Source organism: Sphaeramia orbicularis, chromosome 15 (assembly GCF_902148855.1).
Source record: "Sphaeramia orbicularis chromosome 15, fSphaOr1.1, whole genome shotgun sequence".
Taxonomy (NCBI): Eukaryota; Metazoa; Chordata; class Actinopteri; order Kurtiformes; family Apogonidae; genus Sphaeramia; species Sphaeramia orbicularis.
The window spans coordinates 28930709-28951253 of NC_043971.1; the positions used below are offsets into that span (position 1 = coordinate 28930709).

Below are 20545 nucleotides of genomic sequence, written 5' to 3' on the forward strand. Positions count from 1 at the left end.
TGGGGATGAACCTAAAGTACACATTGGTACATTGTGATAAGGATTTTGTTTAGTGCAGTCTCTCTCTTTTTTTTCAGTAAATACATGAATAACTGAGAAAGAGGGGACTAAAGAGTGGGAATAGAAAAGGTGTAAAGGATCACCCTATTCACCAGGATAAAATATAATACAATAGATCAGGAAAAGTTTAATCTCATACTGTGTATATCAAAGTTAAATTGTTTGAATGTTTTAACCATTAATAATGCTTTTGGCATGAATGTAAATGTTAAATGATGACATACTGTTTTTGTTTTTCCAACATTATTGCAATTATTAAATTTATTCAGGTTAAGGTTCTAACAGCATGTAGGGGTTAGGGCTTGGATTAATACAGAAGTATGCAAATATGTAATAAATATGACTCTCAGTGTATTAATTAACAGTCCTGGATTTTGTATCATTTGTCATTCACCTCACCTATCGATTGACTAAAGAAAAGGAAAGGCAAAAAAGTAATAGAACCTATCTATGGTTGCACAGTGGTACATTTCTGTGCTGACTGGATTGTGAGGGTAAATGAATGTAAATGAATGTATGAGATGATTAGCGTGAAAACGATGTGGCAGGAAGTTCAGCTCTAAATATAGAGACAGAGGGGAACAGAGGAGAAGAGCAGTGAGGCTGGCGATTATGTGGTGGGCACCGGGTGGGCAAAAGCCCCCCCACAGTGCCACCTCTTGCCCTAGTGCCCCCCCGCTGAGTTTAAAACAACCGTCTTTTTTGTTTTCCACCTCAATAGCTGCATCTCTCTCGCTAGTCATCTGATCTAATGGCTGTAGAGGAGAGTTAACCAGATAAGAGAAAAGTTCACTGAGTTGGTAAAGAGAGAGAGATGTTCCTTCCTGCCAGTTGCCCCCGAGCTCATAACAGGCTGAGGGGGTTGAGAAGTGTTTGAAATGACATCAGGTATGTCTCAGGTGTGAAGTGAATTCCAACACAGGTGGATTGTGCTCACACCAGGAGAGAACACTCCATGTGGTTCAGCTTTGCATTTTGCACACTTTTTCTGTGATTGTTCATTTTCTTTTCCTTTGTGGTCTTAAACTTTTTCTGTTGTTTGTCAGTTTTGTTTCCTCCACCAAAAAAAAAAAAAAAAAGGATTCATAATGCATTAACGTTAAATGTTCTAACATCTCGTATTTTGTTAATCTTTATTTTTACTTTTAGTACGCTCTCAACTTTCATGTAAGTGATCTCCTATATCACACGTCTGGTGAGAGGGAACTTAAAGCTGGCACCATTACTGAAATAATTTATTTTAGGCAATCATTTACCTTCTCCGCTGAAATTGATTTGACCCTGAGACCTGCCACATATGTTACTCACTAATAATTTCTGTAGGGCGCAGAATTGACACGTTGAGTCCTGGGTTTCTGGATTGGGTCATTATGGGAGCATATTGTACGTATGCTGTGTGTTTATTTTTAAAAATCACAGATGCCTGCGCTGCCAGTGCGCTCTTCCTGTGTTAAGACCATCAGTCATCTGTGCCAATTAAGACTTTTAAACTTCTCTCTCGAACGTTTTGTGAACAGATAGATGATGACAGAGGCCAATCAGCAGCTAATTACTTCAATCTAGAGCTGGAATTTGTGCTGTAACAGCAAATGTTTGTCTCTGTGAGGGTCATGTGCGTTTGTGGCTTTCTGTGTGCACATGCATGCGTTTTTCCATATGTACGATACTGTGAACAGAGCTGTACGACGTGTATATTCCAAGAGAGTGATTGTGTATGCTTACACACTTGTGTTTAATGGAGTAGAAAAGTGTATATATTTTTAATTTAACAGTTGTAGTTTTCGGACATGATTGGCTCGCCACTGACCTTGGTGGTGGTGGGGGGGCTCTGGTGCTCCTTGAAGAAGAAAAGAGGCTTGGGCCACCCGCTGTAAACAAAGTTGACTTGCCGACAGATGGATTGAATGACAGAGAGGCTAACTGAGCCAGGAACGGGCCTGGCAGCATCGCACTGCGCAGAGAGAGAGGGAGAGAGAGAAAGAGAGAGATAAAGGGGGGGAGAGAGGGGAGAAGAGAGAAGAGGTGGCCAACAGGAGAGGAGGTGTGAACAGGTGCAGGGCCGCTGAAGGAAGAACCAGCAGATGGAGAGAGACACAGCCAGTTTAGTTACAGGAAAAAAAGGGTGGGAGGGAAAAGAGGAGGGAGGAGGGAGAGAGAAACAGCAGAAAAAAAAGGATCGCAGTAGAGATAAGACGCTGTAGATGAACAGATAGGTGGACAGATAGATATACGGGCTGTGTGTTTATCGGTGAGGCTGCATCAGGCTGCCTCTGTGTTTGATGTGTTTGTTTCATAAAGCAGAGGGAGGAAGGGGTGTCAGAAGAAAGATGTGGGAGCAGTGTGACTGACTTGCATCACCCTAAGGTTTAATAAAATGTGCTAAAAACACATTGAGGTGTGTGTGAGAGAGAATTGTGTGACACTGTGTGGTCTGCTACACAGAACAATTCAGATGTTTATTGTAAGCAGCATAAATGATACGTCAGCACAGCAATGTTCAATATGTCACTTGCTTTTTCCGCGGCGCACTCATCCCTCACTGGCAGCGTCGGTTAAATAGGCCTACACCAGGCCTCTGTCTCCTGTCTCTCAGCCGCACACACATGCAAAAAAACACGCTCACACAAACATAGAAATCATCCTGTAGTTGATCCTATCAAACTGTTGAATATTAATATACAGTGATTGATGTAGTCTATCATAAATAGCTGTGGATGCACTGGAATTCCTCCACAAAAATGAATCATCAAGAGTGGCACCATTTTCAGCAGTAAAAATGGGACAATAGTTAACAGTTGTAATTTTTGGACAGTATTTCAATACAGTTATTCTGACCTTTAAGCTCTGACAAATGTTGTAGCATCAGTTAAAATAATGTGTTTAATGGGAGATGGACATGATTTGTTAAAATTTCCTCCCTGCTATGACCACATACACTATAATTTGGTTTGTATCAAATACACTGCTCTAGTGGTAATGTGTATGAATAAAGGATCTTGAAGAATGCACATTTTTTGATAGTATGTGTAAAGCTAAAGTGTCCACCTGTTTTAGAAATATAGTTAATGACTAATCTTAAAATTTCACTGTAGATTTGTGACAGCTCCTCCATAGAAGCACAGATGATTGCAAAAGACAGTGAGAGACTGACAAACAGACTGATGGTTTTGGTCTGTATAGGTCTTCTGTATTAAATAAATCCAGGATTATTATCATGTTGGTTTTTTTTTAAATTTAGGGATATCTCTAATACATGGACATTCTAAATTTACTCTACTGATGATAGCCATCAGTGCAGATGGTCCTCTGTGATAGAAATACTATTATACAAACTGTTGTTCTTTCTCTTGGTTCTTCATCTCGTGCTTAACTCTTTGCAGGGATCATCAGTGTCTCTCAACAATCAATCTTTTTTGTTGCGAACAAAGCTTTTGTTTTTGCATGTTTGTGCTATAGGCTGGGTTCACAATCTGTTCACCTGTATGTTAATTTACCACCTGTTATTTTGCAACACTATAGTGTGTTGGAAACATGAATATGTATCATTTTGAGATTTTTTTTTCAATAGTTTCATATTTTAGAGAAAGAATATGATGTATTTGTCTCATAAATGGAGTTGTTTGAATTACATATATTGAGGTATTTTGTGTTTTGCATGTGTGTAAAGACTGAATGTGTATAGTATGTGTGCTTTGCATGTGTATGTCATTGTTTTACCATGGAAAGTGTGTAGTCTCTTTTACTTGAGCCCAAACAGCGGTCAGTGGTGTCTAGTGTTGGCGACTGTCTCCAATTCCTCCAAGTCCACCGTCTGACTCCAATTTGTGCTCGTTCTCTGATAAACCGCGGCATTTGGTGGTTCTGGCGTGGGATGCCGGCTGCACCATGGGGTGCTGCAAACTCTGCGCTTGGTCAGGCCCTGGCACCCCACATCTAATGGGCAACAGCTTGAATAGTGCCCACTTAGGCCGACAGCGCAGACTGGGCCCCTCTTCTTTGCTCACCGCTCCAGCCAAGCTAGCCAGCCAGCCGCCGCCTCTGCCACCTCCCCACTTACCAGCAGCCACTGTACCTGGCCGCTGCCCCCAGAGCCATTCCTGCCTACCTTAGGCCCCTGGCCCATGCAGCTCCCGCCATACTTATCAAGCTGTCCTACAGTGCACGAGGCCAGGCATATACCAACAGGCCCAGCTATCTGCTAACTGAACATTCAGTCTATTGCCTCCTAGGCCCAAACACAGGTTCTTGCCACAGGCAGCAAACCCAGAGCCCATTCACCAATTAGCTGGAAGGCAGATTATTGTCCAGGGAGAATTGTGCAGCTCCAGCCCACATATCCAGCCTCTGCTCTAACCATCGCCCTTAACTCATGCTCCCAGGGCTTGGCTCTGCACTAACATATCCTCCTTTGCTTGCTCTTTTTATGTTTTAATTTGACAGTGTTCATCAGCAGCCATTTTGTAACTGTATTTTTGTGAGTAAACATTTTGCATTTGATTAGAATTACAAAATGGCACAGATGATTAGAGGATAAAATCTGAAATACTTAAACTCGAGTTCAGAGGATCTTTTCTGTCATTGTTTCAGCTTTAAGGCCTTTTTTTCTCAGACAGATTAAGATACCGAGGCCCTAGTCAATGAACAGAAGAAGCCTCTCTGGGTCTGCTGCTCCTAACCACAAATTAGGGCCTTCTCTTAAGTCTTGTGTACAACTTTATATGGTTTGTACTTAAAAGATTAGTTTAGTACATTAGTAAAAAACAAACAGATGTAGAATATGTACTTTTGTGTCTTTTTGCCTTTCTGCCTTCATTTGCTTCTCATCACCCTCCTCTTCCTCACCACCACCTCTTTTGCTGACTGCTGGAACTTTCTGGCTGGCTGTCTGATGCTAATTGGTGGGTAAACAGGTCTGGTGTGAGTCCCCCCTCCTGTAATCACACACAAACACACACACATATATACAGATATACACAAATACACACGGCCCCCTGGAACCTCTTGCAGGACCAAATGGCTGGCAACGCCTGCCCGCCATCTCCCGCTGAGCCTGGTGTGCGCTTTGGTGGCTCAGGCTGCTGTTCAAGCCCAGCGGGGGTTCATTCACTCTCACACACACACATACATACAGTCATACGCATACAGACACACACTCTCCTTGTGTCCCCTGCACACCCGCCACCCGCTTTCACACCCCAGACAGCAGGACAGCAGGAGAAACACACACACACACGAAGGAACAGACAGACGCGGTCACTTTAGAGATGCAGGGCCAAGCGCTGTAGGGGAGAAAAGTTTTCACTTAAACTGGAGAATTCTCTCTTCATTAGCGCCTTTGGACTTCAGGAAGAGTTCTGTTTATTTGTTCGTTTTTCCATGTCTTTGTAGTTTTCTTTTCTTTCGGTCTTTGTTGTTCCTTTGTTGTTTGGGTACATTTGGACTTAGATCAGTAAGAAAGTTTAGTACAAATACGAGCAGAATGTAGTGTTGTTTAAAGCCGCCAGAGATAACCACCTTTGTTTGGATCTTACCTGCACAATTTTGATATTACCTCAGCGAAAGTGAAGATTAAAGGGATTGATTGGTACCAAGTATTCCCTAGTCTAGTTAAACCACAAATTTTTAACTTAATTGGTTCAGTTTTCATCAAAAGAAATCCTCCTGGGTAAATTAGTTATTACTGGTCAACATGCTGTACTATATTTAAGGTTAGCATAGCTTGTCTAAGACTAAAGTCTGTGTAAATATTGAAAGGAAAAGTTCAAGGTGAGCGAATGCACCTTTCTGTTACGGAGAATAAAGCTGTTTTTTTTTGCAGTACTTTGTAATGACTGGTTTGTATGTGTGTGAGCATGTTTGTGTGTGTTGTACTGTAGACAGCTGCCGTTTCACTCAGGGTCTTCAAACTGACAGCACTTTGACACTTTTATCCTTCTACCTCCTGAGTCCTCTCTCTGTCATTCTCCTCTCTGTCCTCCCTTCTTTTTCATCTTTCTTCCTCTTGTTCTGTTGTTTTGTTTTGTAGTGTGTTAAACAGTTGTTCAGAATGATAGAATTTATTTCCTATATGCTCATCAAACGTGTATTTGTACAGTTTTGAACTCCCTGAGGTTATAGTTATTCTTCACTGAAGAGATTTAAAATAATTGTCATCTGGGTTACATTATGTCATGCTCAGTTTGAGTGCTGCTCTTATACTACAGAAATTCCTAATGGAACAGAACGTTAATGATTATATTCAGCACAATTAGGCACTTAAAGGGACAGTGTGTAAACAAACAGCTGCTCTGTCACAAAACTCCTCAATAAGAACCTGCTGTCTGCATAAAAATGATTGACAGGTCTTTTAATGCACACTTAATTATGTTATCAAGTTGTTTGCAAACACAGAAGTAAGACAGACCTATATTTTTATTAATTTGATCATTTTCCATCTGTAATCTCATTACACCTTGAATTCACATATTGAAAATGTTGGTTGCACGTAAATGTATAGAACGGACATTTTAAGCTCCGCTGAAAAGCATTTTCACGCTTCTCCGTTAGCAGATGATGACTAAGCAAACACACAAATGCTGAAGTCTGTTGAGTGAAAACTCCTTTCTATCACAGCCAACAAAGTTATGTAATAAAATTATACATGTAATAAACACTGAGGTATTAAATATAACTTAATCCAACAGTTTTCTGTACTGTGCCGTTCTTAATGGTAAATGTAGATATACGTATTATGATTCCAAGTTGGGAATCATCTAAGTAGTTCCATTCTATTGATTTTTGGAACATACTGTTTAATATTTCTTGTCCTTTTCCTCAGACAGGAAAGAGGAAAGTGCAGATTCGGGCTCATGAGGAACAAATGGCTTCCACAACCCCTCTCAGCGCGGGAAAGGGAGCGAGAGCTGGCTGCACTGCTGGAGCAAACAGAGGCGAAACACCAGCAGAGAGGTCAGTGCTTTCACACACAGCAGTGGCACTGGGCTCTGCGTCAGCGGTGGCTCAGGCCAGAAATACTGTCTGCTTTGTCATAGATCACTGTCTCGGCCTCCCACTGCTCTGTCCTGACTCAAAGGATATTAAAATTGCACTAAAGCTGCAGAATCCTCCAGGAAGGAAAAAAAAAAACAAAAACATTTTCATTCACCTTTGGCGTTCCCACTTAAACAGAAATAACACCAGGGTGAGATATGAGAAGCATCTCTCCAGGATTTATATATTAATGTGAACTTAAGTCCTTAGTTTCTTCAAACACCCATCTTGCAGGGTCTTACTCTGTCGTTCCAACTCGTAACACATTCTGTATGTTCTCACTGAAGCTAAATAATGTGGAATGAGAGCATTCAAGGACAATGGAACCTTTTTCTTCTTCATTTATTTGAGTCAACTAATCTATTTGGGACTTTGTCAGGGTTTCTGTGGGTCTTTTAAACAGTCTATCATTCAGTTATTAGTGCAATTTGGGTTGCTTTTTTTTGCACGTTATTGGCTTTAATTCTTGCCTAAAACCTGTTGAAAATATCGTGCTGCATCCTGTGTGAGAAAATGCTCTATTTACAAATTTGTTTATAAGCCATCAAAGTTGCAACATAAAGTAGAAAAAACACTGAAAAATGCCTTTTATCCCCAATATTGTTTTATATTCACAATAAATTTTAGCATCATGACAATTTTTTTTCACTGATGCAAAATGTAACTTGTAACCTGCAGAAACGTTTCTGAATGGTTTTTAGTACTGTGCCAGACAATCCACTGGTTATTCTTGTTCTGATCAGATCAATCAGTTGTAAACTGACTTTAGGAAATTAATATTTATGAGTAAATGTAAAAAAAAAATCAAGATTTTAGTCAGGCTTCTCATAAGGGATCATTAAAAACATTTTGTAAAGTTTTTATTTGATGTGGCCAAACAGGAGCAACTTTTTGTATTTGTATAGGGAGGAGAATTGTGAGCAGGGAAGAAGCAAAGGCCAGAACAAAGCAGAACTGAACAGCAAGGAGCATGAGGTCAGAAAAACCCAAACATTGAAGGATAAAGCAGAACAGTTATCAGGGTCAGCTACAACACTGCAGCCCTTGAGCTGGGAGGGTTTCAGTCTCCTCACAAGGACATGTCAGCAGGGTTGGTCCTGAACCTGCATCGCTCTGTTTTAAAGATGTTTCCTCTCTCACTGTGACACTCACTCCCCACGAACACAGCTGAACATCAGAGTGGGAGTGGGTTGGACCGGAACACAACTCGTCTGGGCTGAACGAGACTAAGCTGAAGTGACCTCAAAGAGCAGAACAGAGCAGAGAGAGGAAACAGAGCAGGGTAGAGCAGAGGGGAGGTGATGGGAGCAGAGGGGCCCAGCGCGGAGCAGCGCGCAGAGACCCAGCTCAGAGCTCCTTGTCTGTCTGCACAGCAGAGCTGCTGCTGCTAACAACATCTGTTGCACCATCTGGATCCCCCCCCTTCACCCACCCTCAGCCGCTCACTCGCTTCCTCCACTCTCCACTCTTTTTATTTACCTGTGGTTCCCTTCAACAAACCAGGGAGCCTGCTGGTACGCAGAACAAAGATGGAGGGCTATAGAGGGACGAATGGATGGAGGGAGGAAAGGGGGGGGGTAAACAAAGGGTTTGTTTTCTGGCGCATGTCGGCAGCACACATGTTGTCTAAAGAGAGCTGACATCAGAGCACAGCAGGAAACTGTGGATGGGGAGGGGATGGAGGGATAGACGTCCTTTAGTAGCTCGCATCACTTCCTCTCCCTGTGCAACCCAACAGACGAGCTAGATAATTAGCTTTCTTGCTCTCCAAATCCCGCCTCTCTGTCCATCCGTTTGTCCTTCCATCCATCCGTCCCCCTCTCCCTTCTTCTCAGCTCCCTCCCACCTTTTCTGAATTTTTTTTCATGTTTCTTTTTTGAGTAAATGCGTACAGAGCGCCTCTAGATGATATCAGATATTTGTTCTCTCCGTCCCTCCCTCCCTGCCACGCTTCTTCCCTCCATCCCTCCCTCCCTCATTTTTCCTCTGTTTGTTTCCCAGTGCCAGTTCTGCTGTGTTTCTGGTTCCCCAGGGTCTTTTGGCCTACGCATGGCCCGAAGCATTCCAAAGCCTGTCAGCTAATTAGCATTCTTCATGCAACTTTTCTAGCATGACCAAACTTTGTTTAGTGTATGTGTGGTGAATTTGTGTACTTTATCTTCATGGTCTGCGGTATCCAATTTCTGCCCTCTATGCATTATCTATGACTCTGACATGGCAGTGAACTGCTTTGTCGATAATTCACATATACTTAAGGTAAAATACATTCCAGCCCCAGATAACTGGAATGAGGTACCAGTTGGACAAATCACTGGTCCTTTACCTTGATAAAGTAATAATTCTCATTACAATTAACACCTAAATATATAAAAAAACAAAACAAAACAAAACAAAAAAACACACACCTATATATTAATATATATATATATATATATTATATATCATATATAATATATATATATATATATATACTATATATATATATCCTATTTTTGTCTGCAGGTGTGTGTAGCTTTTTGTTTCATTGCTACCACCTGACCCCGAATTTCTACTGTATGCAAATAAAGTCTGTCCAAGTCTGAGGTACTTTTGAAAGACTGTGAGTCCTTGGTGTTTTTTGGTTTGGGTTGATTGTAACAGAATGCCGGAGCAGGTGGATCATTCCCTCAATCCAAACGGCAGTCATTGTTATTTTAAAAGAGCAGACATATGTTGGAGAGCGGAACGTGGATCATTTCAAAGGAATGATGAAAGCCCAGTGTTGGATTGTTCAGAAAGAGGCCCCTGTGAGCGGATGAGGACGTGGCAGGAAGGGTGGAAAGGAGAAAGAAAAATGCTTTCAAACAACAATCCCCTTTCTTTTCCATCTCGTTTTACTCTTCTCACACACTTTATATTTCCATTTTCTGTCCTCTGTACTCGCAGATTCCAGTTTTTGATTCTTATGTGAACATTGACAAAAGCATTTTTGGGAATACATTCAAAGAGACATATGTATCTCATTTTTCCTACACCATTTGTTACAGTAGATTCTCATTTTTACTCTGTATAGATGTTGTCTTCAGCAGAACAGGCCTGTTTAGGTGATGCACAACTGAAGTGCTTTCATAAAAGTTGTTTTGTATTTCCTACAACGTATAATGAAGCTTATATTTTAAGCTTTAATTGTTTTCTTGACAGTATTAAAATTTTAAGTTTCCTTTCTTTTTTCATCTTGATTGCTTAGTAAGAGCATGACAAAAATCGCTTTAATCCACAGCAAAACATGGAAACCTGATCTATCTGTGTCACTGGTATTTGGTATTAGGGAATGAAAACATTAAAAACTACACTCTGGACAACAGGACAACAATTTCTTGTTTGAGATCAGTAAGATTTAAGGAGCATTCAAATGCTTAAAGGTCAATAGTATCATGATTTTTTTTTAAAATAACATACGTATGACATTACATTACAGAGTATTTTTAGGTGCTCTGGCTGCTTTCCACAAATGAGGATATAGTGTTCATTAGTTTTTTTATTTGTTAAATAAAAAAAGTAAAATTTTGTTTTTGTTTTCCCAAAATCTAAATAACAGTAAAAAAGAGGGAGAATGTACACTGTAGAGCATTTTAAAGTGCCCTACACAGCCTGCGTGTTATTTAAAACAACACTGTCTTACATTGTTCAGATGATGGAAGCAGACAATATTTGCTGTAAATTCTCAACTAAATCCTTTTAACTGGTGTTTGTGCTGTGTGTATAAGCTCTGAGCATCTATAAAAACTAGTTGTGTTATTAAGAGAAGGCGAGGTGTGTGATGTAGTGGCCTGTGACAGCAGTTCCTCAGGGCAGCTGCTGGAGTTTGACGCCTGCTGAACTCCGTGTGGGCTGCAAAGGAAACATGTTTTAACTACTATCTACTCTAAGTGCATGAAATCACCCACAGTGGTTCACTCACAGTAACCCACGCTTTCCTGTGATCAATTGCAGTAGCAGAGCTGGATGGTTTGCTGAGTTCCCAGAATCCCTGATAAGGAAGCTGAAGGAGGAATGCTGCACACTGGGAGCCGCACTGGAAGAACGGACAGAAAACAGCAGGTTATTATTTAGTTTTCATTCATGATCTGTCCTTCACTTATTTAAATACCAGGTATTTTCTATTTTTTTGCCATTCACTCTGTTGTTCATTTTATGTCTCTTAAAAAGTCACCACCTTATGATTTTTAACTTTCACTACCAGTTTGCTCACAAAATTATTATTTTTAACTTGCACCACTACTCAAAAAAAGTGTTTTGCCAGGTTCCTTCCATTTAACCTTTGAGTTTCAGTGTGCCCAGTGATGTTTGTCCAGAGTTTCATGCTTTCTGAGTCCTTCTATGGCCAACTGAACTGAAACTGGAAAGTTTCTCAGCACTCAGTTAAAATGTTATGTTTCAACAGCCTAGACACCAGAAAGAAGCCACATTTTCTACTATAACTCAGTTATCCTGTGATGACTAATGCTAATGGTGTAAGCAAATTTTGTTGTGGCTAGATTTCTTTTAACTCTAGTAAAAGTCTAGACATAGACCATAAAAAGCTGCAAAGCTTAAAAAACAAAGAAAAAAAAAAGCTAAAATGCAAACAAGTTTTGCTTGTTTGGGGTATATTTTCATAAAATAAAAAAAAAAACATCCTTAATGAGATTATATTTCTTTCGGAAAACAGCAAATTTCCTAGTAACAATACTTTTTTTTTATTACTTTCCTGAAATTGCATTTTTGCAGTGTAATGGGCCTGACCCTACCAGCAGGAATTGCTTGGGATTTTGTTGCCAGCTTTAGATGCAATGCAAAGCCATCTTCACATGAACTCGAAATCACATTTTAATAGAGTAAGAAACGTTTGTTTCTCTGTGTTAATATCAACTGAAACAATATCTGAAGGAAGTGTAATTTTAAAGTTTTGGGAGCCGAAATCAGGGGGGGGAAATGTGTTTAATTCAATTAAGAGTAAACATAAATATAAACCAGTCCAATTAGGTTCATACTGTCCACTGAACTTATAAAGGTTTCTTTTCTTTTTGTCAGACAGAACTGTCTGACAAAAATGAAAAGAAATCTTTATAAATTATAAACCTTACACTGTTTGGCACAGTGATGGAGAAATAAAACCACTTCTTGAAACCACAACCTTCTGTGTAGATCCATGGAGTCGAGCAGTGAAGTCGACAGAGAGCAGTAATTTAAATCACATTAACATTACTGTTATAGTACATTGTATCATTATACATTTATCACATACTAAACCCCCTACCTGTGTGAAAAACACATATGTGCTGCTAAACCTCCTGTCATTGGGTAGATGTTGTGTAGACATGAGTAAACACAGAAGTCTTAAGTGCTATTTGGCCACTTGAATTACAATATTATGAAAGTTAAATATGGCATTAATGCTCTGTGACATGAAAAAACTACTTGTCACTGACAATTATTTGAGGCTAATTATTTGTATTTTGTCCTATAACATGACTGGAGTGAATCAGCCCCTGCCTTCATTAAATGTGCAGACTATACTGTGTGATGTAGCACTGCTGCTCACTTAAAGCTTAATAAGCCCATATTTTACACAGGTGCAATAATAATGATTCCCATTAATGCTTTTTGCTCTAGAGGAGGAGGTGTGTCTCCACTATAAAACCCTGTGTCCAAATCCTGTGTGTTCTTTGTCACAGCTGTTGTTCATTTACTCGATCTGTTGGATGCACATGTCATGATTTCATGAAGCATCATCCATCCATCGAGGCTGTTTGGATACAGTGTGTCAACATACTACACACTGCTTTCCAGTCTGACCTGTTTTCTTGTTAACCTGATGCTACAGTAGTCACAGCAGGCCTGCCCAGCTCTCCATCTGGGCTGCCTGTGTTTGTGTGTGTGTGTCTGTGTGTGATTGTGTGCTGTGTGTGTCTGTATGTGTGTGAGAAGTGACCACTGGTCCCAGTGTCCTGTCAGCTGTTGGAGCTGTGCTGCACCATTAGTCACATGACAGCCCCCAATCTGGCCCTGCCAGACCCACTATGGCCTCACCAGCCACAGGACACACACACTACACACACACCACACACACACACACACACACACACACACACGATCCATCACAATGACAATCATGACACCACAGATCTTAAATCCTTTATCTGTGTATTTATTCCTGTAAGCTAACACAGTGGCATGAATCTACTGTATGTGTGTATTGGGTAGTTAGTAGCAGTGTGTTGGTGTATTTTTGTGCCTTCGGCTGTTTGAGCTGCTGGAGTCCAAGCCCAGTGTAGCGGTTAAAGTCCTGCTGGACTGCCTCAGCCGGGCTAAGTGAGGTTTACACTCAGACAACAAAACTCTGACAAAGTGTCTTCTGTAGTTTGGGACACACCTGCGATCTATTCTGGTCTGTCCTGGCCTTCTTGAACAGCCCGTCTATTTGTTGTTGTGTGGTATATACCTCTACCACAGTGTTACAAGGCCGCAGTTCCTAAAAAACAAAGAATACTTTGGTTTTTAGTCCAATGGCTTGAAGGTCCAATGGACTATTTGTATCAGTTGGCGTCCGTCCATCCATAAACATTTTCAAGAATCTTCTCCTCTGAAACCGTCAGTCAGAATGACTGATATTTGTTGTGGAACATCTTCGGGGTAAGGTCTACCAAATTTGTTCAAAGAACTGGGAAATATTGATTTTGAATTTTTTTATGATTGTAGAAATTTTAAAAATCCTCATTGGTTTGTAATGGGACACATTTCAAAGTGCTATACCTTGAAATAGTTAAAGATATTGATATAATTTACTATTGGCATAGATAGGAAGTCATGTATGGGTTTTCATTTAGTGCCATGACCTTTGACCTTGAGTGACCTTGAAAGGTTCAAACCCAAGGTTATCTTTTGTCCAGAATTCTACAAACTCATTCTCCAAAACTGTCAGCCAGAATCAATTGAAATTTATAGCAGATGTTCCCTTGGGGCAAGGTCTACCAAGTTTGTTCAAAGAATTGAGAAATATAGATTTTTAATATTTTATGAATATTTGAAATTTAAAAAAATCCCCATGGTTTAAATGGGACAAATTTCAAAGAGCTATAACTGAAAACAGTTGAAGATATTGATATAATTTCTGTGACAATAGATAGGAAGTTACATATGGGCTTTCATTTGGTGCCTTGAGTGACCTTGAAAGGTCAAACGAATGCCAATTTATGTCTTTAATTATGCCGTTGTACTACAAGATCCTTGGTCCTGTTTTTAGGCATTTGGGGTCTGTCGCTTTATTTACATTTTCTTTATTATTTGAGTAGAAAGTCAAGGCACAAAGACTCTAACATTAAACATTAAATCAAACAAGAACAGAAGAGTCGTACTGTATTTTTTGTGGACAGTAATGCATATACAATTTGAGCCTGTTTGCTTGGAAAATTTATTACAAATTAAAATGCACAGATTAGTGATCAATTTGCAATATGTTTTTTCTAAGTCAAGCATAAAAACTTGAAGTAATATAATAAATACGTTTGATTAGCATGATTTACACCCAAACCCTGTCTGCTCAGTGTCTGAATCCTAAATATTGTCAGAGGCAGGACTGGACCTTTTTTTGCAGCCGATTGTACAGATGCACAGGCTGAGATTATAGTTGAGTTAATTGTTTAGTTCTGAGACAAACCAGTACAAACAAGCAAATGAAAGGTTGTAAAACTTGTGATAAATCAGATGCTGAACTATGAGTTTAGATAATCTCCGTCCATTTTTTCAAACTTTCTGAACATGTATGCTTTAGGGAAGTGTTGTGGCATCTTACCCAAGACTAGAAATCAAAGTTAGTCTTATTTTGTAAAACAGTGAAACATATCTTTACCCCAGCAGGTTCTGCCTCAGTCCACAGATTCTCCATTGTCCTTCTGTGCCTCATCGTTGACTGTTAAACTGCTGGTGTTATAAAATATCTGGGCATATTTTTTTCACCACCTCTCCTCCATTATACCAAGTTTTCCCACTTTTCATGAATGTGGTTTCTGTTTCAGGAGTGAACTGGAGCAGCTGGCTCTGGAGAAACAAACACTTAGAGGACACGGTGAAGAGTCTGAGAACGCGCTGCTCCAACATGGAGGAAACAGTGTGTGCAGCACGGCCCGCATGCACCAGCGCATGAAGGACAGGTACGCAAAACACATGGAAAACACACAACTAACTGCACACCAGACCATGCTGTGTTAGTCTAATGGGATTTTTGTGTTGTTTAGCAGCTACTATGTTTAGGGCTTGGAAATGGAACGTAAATACTTTTATCACACCGCCTATTGAGTTACCGCTGGGTGTCATTTTGTAATTTTCAATATGTAAGGAGCAAATATCATCACTATTAATGTGTCAACAGATGATTTGAAGTTGTAAATAGATTTATTTTCAATGTTGTAAATCTGCTTTGACTAAAGAATGGATCCCTGATAAGCAATTGCAATTTTTGCAGTTGGTCTCAAGAAATTTAGTTTAGGAACTGATATCAAAGCTGAGGTGCCACAGTTGAACATTTTTAACAATAATCTGACCATAATGATGGTCCTTCTTCATAAATGCAGTTTTTTTCTTTCTTTGCTCTGTGTTTGGAGGCATTGATTCTTTCTTCATGCTGCCAGTCAAAGGGCTCACACACCAAAATGAACAGTCTTGTTCTTTTATGATATAACTCAGCTCAGTCCACAGTAGAGAGGAGCTGCTCTAATCAAACTAACATTAACAGCAAAACATGAGGTGAAATTCATATTTTATACCACATCTGAAATAGTATTAAACAGGTAGTGAATGACTTAACAGTAAGTGAGGTGAACAACCTCAACACTTTGCTGACCTGAACTTAGAGATATGAGCAGTGAAAGCAGACAAGTTATCTGTCTTTTGAAATCCCTATCATTGTATTCCGTTGAGATAAACCTTATATCAGTGCATAATGAATGTATTTTTTATTGTTATATAATGAGATTGGCAAACTTAGTTAGAAAGGGATTGTGAAACAGCCCTGAGGTACCGCTGCTGGTCGCAGTTTAAAATACGTTCCTGTTTGGCTTATGCTACACTATCTGTATGTGTGTGTATGTGTGTCTGTATCGCACGGGGGTCTCTTCCTCCTTGAGTGCGGAGCCCATTTGGTGTGTGTCTCCACAGGGTGCCTGGCACACAGCCTGGTTCTACCAATGTGGGCGAGGGTGTGTGGGGTGTTGTTGCCCCACTCTGTAGGATCACTACCCCACTGCCCCCTCCACCCTCCTCACACACACAACCCAACACACACATTTCATTCTTTTCTCCTGCTCCATCACGACACTACATATTGTCTACCACCCACCGGTGTTAAACCTGTCGACAGTCAGACGCTGCCAAAAAACAAAGTTACCACGTCACAGCTGTCTCCTGGCTGTGTGCGACTCTTTTGTGCGTTTCATGGACAGAAAACAATCTGAGTTGTCAAGAAGTGTGAAGTATGAATATTCTGTACGTTTATGCACATATGTTATTGTGGTATTTTTATGTGTGTGTATGTGTGAGTGTATGGGCTGCTATTGCATGTTCTCAGGAGGTTTAGAGTGGGAATCTGACTGCCAAAAGTGGATTGGCTGGGAAGTTGGCACCTAACTTCTCTCTTCTCCCAACTGAACCACGATAATCACTCTTGGCATTTACTGAGTTTTATTTTCTGCTTTGACACTACTTGGTTGATGAATCCTCCTGATATTTTAAAATCTCTGGAGTTCGGTTCTGCATGAGGTCAGTTTTGGAGAAGATACTGAGCCGCTTGACCACATTTATGGATGAAGTTTTCAGGCGTAATATTTAGGATTTTAAATGTATATTTTTAGGGGTGCATCTTCTAGTCTTAGGCTATATAAATCGAGTACCAGCTGCTCTGAGACTGCTGTAAATGATTGTATAATAATGCTCATCCTGCTCAGGAGACAGGGAGAACAGCATCAGAGTAACAGGGTTGCATTAGAATATCGGTTTCACTACATACCATGGCATGAAAACTGACAGTTATCAAATCATAAACATTTGCTTGAACAGAGAATTTCACCTGCACATAAGTGTCTCTGTTCATTTCATTACACTCTGTTCAGACAAAAGATTTCCATTACTTTTCTATGACTTGTGAGGAAATCTGCATGACACCATATACTGTCTGAAAAATATGTATTAAAAAACAAGAATAAAAATCAGAATTTACCACAGTATATTAACAAACTATGTCTTATACTAAATCAACAGTTAAACGGTAGCATTGCCTCTGATTCTCCTTAGTTAAAATGTTGAATCTTTTATCAGAGTCCACATTTTACATGTTACACATCGTAGGTCTTTTTTTTTGTTTTTTTTTTTTTGCTGTCTATCTTGTAGTTGTGAAACAGCACAATTAAATCTATATTTTACTAGAATTTGGCAAATTCATACCACGTCAAAGTGCAACTCAGGACAGAGTCTGACGTTGCCTGGTGCAGAAAATAATCCAAAATGAAATGATGTGATGATCTGCCTGAATACATGTTTTACAACTGTAGATTTTTAGTAGCACTCCTTGTCTTGTAGCATTTAATAAATGCAGTCCATTATTATGTGACAGAACATATGACTACAGTGATTAACAAACCGTATCCATACAGAATAAGGTCTAATAATACTACTAATAATAACATACGTTCAGGACGGGGTTTGTCAAGGTTTATTTATTTTTTTTCTAACTTAAACATATTCCTTGAATGAAAGGCATGGACATTAAGGTGTAGATACTATTATGCCACCATTGACTGATTTCCACAGCCAAGCCAAAGGAGTAACAGAGGTGAGACAGGCTGGACTTTTACACAGCTGACCTGTGTTCCGGAATCAAAGGGGCGGTGTGACGTATACCTCGAGCAGAGTCGTCCCATCTTTCACTGTTCCACAAATGTTAGCATGGATTGAGTCCTCCGCCCAAAGTACAGCCAGTTCGACTTCTTTCTTGTCCCGTTGGTATGTTTGTTTACTGTACACAGCCTGTGCTCATTTTTAACCCCCCCACCCCCACCCCACCCCGGCATGGGGGTCGTACGCAATAGGTCATCAAAACGTCACACCTTGGTTGCGGAACGAGAGGTGTTCCTTTTACATAATATTCTGGAATCATGATTCCACCTTTACCATGGCTCTGTTACTACCTCCAGAGGCGTTACAGAGCCATGACAGAGGTGGGACCAAATGATCGCACTATTTCTTTTACACAGATGCTGTGCCGGAATAAAGGTGAAATATTCCCGGAACAGAAGTGCTGTGTAAAAGGGGCTTATGTTAGATGATTTTGTCTGTATCATCTAACTCTATGTGAAACAATGATGTATCCTCAGACAGTTTTCACACCATGAAAATCTCACACCACCACAAATCTAACCCTTGTTGTCTATCAAGGTTATTATCATTAACAAAAACTAACAAAATGACGAAAACTAGAATTATAAAAACATTTTCGTTAACTGAAATAAATAAAAACTAGAATTAAAAGAAAAAACGATAACTAACTGAAACTGTGTGTTTACAAAACTAACTAAAACCAATAGAAATTATGGATAAAATTCCCTTCATTTTCATCTTTGTCAATGTTGGATTGATACGAAATCAATTTATTTCCCTCAAGCAATTTTAGCTAGCGGTACCATACGATATTCAACGGTCTGTCACTTCTCGTCACCTGTCGTTTAGATTCAGCTTTTCGTCTCCACTCTACCTGGAAACATGGAGACTAATGTTGGGAGAAAGCAGCAGAGTCCTGTCTGGGATTTATTTGAATTTGACAGAGAAGAAGAGAAAAGAGACGACAAAACTAAAACTAAACTAAAATAAGCATTTAGAAAATAACGAAAACTAATAAAAACTAGCAAACCTGCTCTAAAAACTAACTAAAACTAACTGAATTAGAGAAAAAAAATTCAAAACTAAATAAAACTAAACTATAATGAAAAAATCCAAAACTATTATAACCTTGTTGTCTATACACTCCTATTGTGGTTAGTTATTAGTTATCCTTTTTGTAAATGATGCCTTAGTTAAAGTAGAGCCAGGCCTGAACTTTTTAGATGTGTGTGTTTGTATGCATGTGTGGTCACTGTTGTGTATGCGCTCTCTCTGCATATGGCAGTTTGCTCACACACAGTTGAATGTGTGTGTCCATACGCTGGGTATACATTAGTTGGTCCCCGCAGGCCCTGTGTGCTCGGTGGGCGCCCTGCCGCGCCGCTCGGGGGTTAAGGTGTATGTGTTAACAAGCTGGTGCAAGTGGGTTCAATATCCAGCGCCCCGCCCCTCCCCACAGCCTCTCCATCGGCCTGCAATCTGTGCTGCGAAGAGCGGCAACAGCGCACCACGCACAAAACATTTGGAAAATCAGCTTGATTTATTTTTACATGGGCACGCCGATTGCCAAACTACACAGGGGTTTTAGCACACAATGTTTTGCTGTACAATTAATTATTTATTTCACTATTTCTGTGTTGTTTTTTTTCTCTCTTCCCCAGAAAGGAAGGGATAGAATTGAGGCTGAACAACACAGAGATGGAAAAGAGCAGCAAGTTTGCAAAGATGTAAAGCTTCTCTGTATACTGTCTGCTTTGAAGAGCAGCTCTCAGATTCATTAGGGTTCATATGGTTTTAGTACAGGCTTAGTTTTTTAACACACCTGCTCATATTACCTCTTACCTGCATAATTAACAGTTTGTTCTGTTATTTTGTATTTCTTCATCGGTTATTAAAATGCCTTTTCATACATATTTCATATTGACTTTACAGATACAAAACTACAGGCCATACAATCAAATGCAACGTGACCCATTTTTGTTGAATTTAACCTCTATTTGTAAATGGCGTCTGTTTTTTGGTTATTGTCATGTTATTTCTTACAATATTTAAATTCTGTGTTAAATTTCTACGCATCTAAATTAGGATTCATTAAATTAAGATCAGACATTGAACGCTACGCCGTGTCATGTGGATGATATAATCATCATAAAGCTCGGGCAAATGAAACAGCTCACCAAAATATCTGGATATATTTTACTCATGCAGTGAGTGAAATATTTGCCCCTCATTATAGGCTTTAGTTATGAGTATAATCTTTATACATTTTAATTAAAGCATGCAGCTGGCAGGCAGAAGTTTTTAGTGACATAAAATGTTAGATGGGTTATAATGTGAATGTGCCTGTGGGTGTCAGAACATCTGATTTCGTTGGTCTTGAAAATAAACCATGTGAACTACTTTAAATTTTATTATTATTTAAAGAAAAGTATACTCCTTCCTAAATGAGGTCTGTAATATTTCTAAAATTGTTTGAGGCTGAATTGTGTTCGGACCTTTTTGTGAAAATGTTTGACCATGATAAGAGACAGAAAAAGACCGAAAAGGCTTCACTGTCACTTTTCCATTA

General features: G+C 39.7%; 1 protein-coding gene across 1 annotated transcript in view; it reads left to right on the top strand.

Moving 5' to 3' along the window:
• The window catches only part of sdccag8 (SHH signaling and ciliogenesis regulator sdccag8), a 50790-nt gene that overhangs the window by 14359 nt on the left and 15886 nt on the right, over nucleotides 1-20545 (top strand). Inside the window, 8 exon segments of the mRNA XM_030156332.1 lie at nucleotides 6887-6934; nucleotides 6936-7008; nucleotides 11062-11094; nucleotides 11097-11169; nucleotides 15126-15159; nucleotides 15161-15214; nucleotides 15216-15233; nucleotides 15235-15260. Of these exon segments, the coding sequence (XP_030012192.1) occupies nucleotides 6887-6934; nucleotides 6936-7008; nucleotides 11062-11094; nucleotides 11097-11169; nucleotides 15126-15159; nucleotides 15161-15214; nucleotides 15216-15233; nucleotides 15235-15260 (359 nt within the window).